Here is a 3,054-nt window from a genome sequence, read left to right as displayed (position 1 = left end):
CACACACACACACACACACACAATGGTTCTTAATGATCTCCTCAACAAGAAGTTAATGGTTAGCATTATTGACTCACCTAACAAAAGGCTAATGTTAACCTCTATCATCTCTGAGACAAAGGCCTTGTGCCTTACTGTGTCATGGCCCACAAAGCATTTCTTTATAAATCAGAGAAACAGTCCTACTGGAGATCAACCGGAATGAGGGCTTTTACCTGAAGGTACTCCTCCGTTTCTTTCACTTGGAGATGGGGAGCTTTCTGGAATGGTTCCAGGTAAGCTTCCCATCTGGGCCCCCTTTGCCTTGTCTTCGGCACCATGCACATGGTCCTTGGGCTCTGCAGCTTTCCTCTGGGGGCTGCAGTCGTTCTCTGGGTGAGTCTGACCAGCATCAGCCTATGAAAAGGGAAGGCTCTATCAGAAAAGATTTCTCAGAAAAGTGTCCCTTGGGATATGGAAGCAATATTGCAGAGGGTGCTCTGTGAGTACTTTGCTTTCTGTGGTAGGCAGATGAAAGGCCCACAAGGAGGCCTGGTGGAATCGCGGTTAGACTACACCAGGGGTTGCTTACCAGTTGGACTGCTAACCACAAGGCCAGCAGTTTGAAAACACCATGCTCCTCAGGAGGAGGCTTTCTACTCCCATAAAGAGTCAGTCTCAGAAACCCACAGGGGCAGCTCTTCTCTGCCCTATAGAGTCACTATGAGCCCACATCAACGCAATGAGAGTAAGTTTGGGTTCTTGAGTTAAGGTATCATTAAGGTGCCCTGGTGATGCTCTGGGTTAAACATTAGGCTGCTAATCCAAGGTCAGTAGCTCAAATCCACCAGCTGCTCCGTAGGAAGAAGATGAAACTGCTTGCTGCTGTAAAGATTTATATTCTTGGAAACGCCAAGGATCAGTTCTACGCTGTCCAAATAGTGGTTGTTATTGTTAGGTGCCATCAAGTCAGCTCCAACCCGTAGTGGCCCTACATGCACAACAAAATGGAACACTGCATGGATGTGCACCATTCTTACAATTTTTCCCATGCCCGAGCCTAAGGATGCAGTCACTGTGTCAATCCATTTCATCAAGGGCCTTCCTAGTTGTCACCGCCTCTCCACTTTATCAAACATGATGTTCTTCTCCAACGACTGTTCTCTCCTAAAAATACATCCAAAATATATAAGGTAAACCCTTTCCTCTGAGGAGCTGAGTTAGTTAGTTTATTGTGCCAACCTGGCTGATAAACACATGCGGGGTTAATTGAAGGATGGAGGGATAAATGGCTCGGTGAGCCTTGCCTTTTTAGTTCTCAGGTCTCTTGCTTTGTGATAGTTGGACCAGGGTACAATTGCCTTAGCCAGTTCCCTGCTTCAGCTGGCAAGGCTCACTTCCTGCAAGATATCCCCGAGGAGAAGCCACATGGACCTATCCTGATGCAGCCCTGAGTGCTGGAGCAGCCGTGTGGAGACCCCTGCCAGTGGTGAGATGCTTACACATTCACTGATTCGGCTTTCCTCCTGTAGTCGGCATCATTGAGTCTGTTTTGTGAAATCAAGGAGGACTTTGTGGATTGGTGTTGGACATATAGGTTAATGTTGGACGTGTAGGCTTGGGCAGCACTGGGTTGAGATGTTTTCTTGATGTGCACTTAACCTGTATATAAAACTCTTATACATGATTTTTTCTGTGGATTTGTTTCTCTAATGTACTGAGACTAAACAGGAGCACTCTGGCCTTACTTCTACCAACACAGATTTGATTGTCCTTCGAGCAGTTCATGGTACTTTCAGTATTCTTCTTTAGCACCACAATTCAAATACATTGATTATTCTATCTATGTCTTCCTTATTCAATGTCCAACCTTCATATGCATAGGATGCAATGGAGAATACCATGGCTTGGGTCAGGTGCACCTTGTAGTAACAACCTTGCTCTTCATTACCCTAAAGAAGTCTTGGGCAGCAGATTGACCTAATGCAATGTATCTTTTGATCTCTTGACAGCTGCTTCCATGAGCATTGATTATGGATCTAAGTAAGACAAAATCCTTGACAACCTCAATCTTTTCTCCATTGGTCCAGTTGGGAGGATTTTAGTCTTCCTTAAACTACAATCCTTGGTATTCATCAGCAAGTGCCTCAAGTGCTCCTCACTTTCAGCAATCAAAGTTGTACCACCTACATAATGCGTGTTATCACAGAACCTGTAGATGGTACTTTGCAGATGAGAGAGATTAAGTTAAGGTTTCTGAGGTGAAAGGATAATCCTGGAATATGCAGGGATAATCCTGGAGGGCCTAGATGCAATCACAAATGTATTTACATGAAGGAGTTAAGAAGGGTGATGTGATTACAGAAGAGGAAAAGGCAATGTGACAATGAGAGAAGAGACCTATCGAAAAAGATGCTAGGTTGCTCTTGGCAGGCTTTGAAGATCAAGGCAGAGGCCAAGAGCTAAAGAATGAGAGGAATGGGCTGTAACCCACTGCCTTGGAAAAGATACTGACTCATAAACTACCCTCCAGGACAGGGTGGAATTGCTGCACAGGGATTCTGAGGCTGTTGGTCTTCACAGGAGCAAACTGCCTCATCTCTCTCCTTGAGAGCAGCAAGTAGATTCGAACTGCCCACCTATCAGTCCGCAGCCCAATACTTAATCTACTCTTCCACCAAGGCTCCTGAATGCAACTCTAGGAGCTGTGAAATGGCCAGGAGAAAGATCTTCTCAGAACCCCCTCAACTAATCAGCCTAGCCAACACTTTGACTTTAGCCAGGAAAACTGGTTCTGGACTTCTGACTTCCACAACAGTAGGAGAATAAATTGTGCTGCTTTCAAGTACAGTTTTCAGGGAGCCCTGGAAAAACACTGGACTGTTCATTGCCAAGTAGGCTGTCCCAATTCGCTGGGCTCTTCAAGGGAGAGAGATGAGGTCACTGGTTCCCCCAAAGATTTATAGTCTCAGACACCCAAAGAGGTGATTCTATTCTGTTTTACAAGGTCACCATGACAGGTGGGTTAGGACTGTCTTACAAGGTCACCATGACAGGTGGGTTAGGACTGTCTTA

General features: G+C 45.5%; 1 protein-coding gene across 1 annotated transcript in view; it reads right to left on the bottom strand.

The window, feature by feature from the left end:
• Positions 1–3,054, bottom strand: part of STMND1 (stathmin domain containing 1) — a 33,442-nt gene that overhangs the window by 18,554 nt on the left and 11,834 nt on the right. The window contains exon 2 of the mRNA XM_004715292.2: positions 216–396. Coding sequence (XP_004715349.1) covers positions 216–396 — 181 coding nt within the window. The remainder of the gene's footprint in view (positions 1–215; positions 397–3,054) is intronic.

This window comes from Echinops telfairi, unplaced genomic scaffold (genome assembly GCF_000313985.2).
Source record: "Echinops telfairi isolate 266 unplaced genomic scaffold, ASM31398v2 ScPeMD7_7439;HRSCAF=8477, whole genome shotgun sequence".
NCBI lineage: Eukaryota > Metazoa > Chordata > Mammalia > Afrosoricida > Tenrecidae > Echinops > Echinops telfairi.
This window is presented reverse-complemented; position numbering and strand designations above follow the sequence as displayed.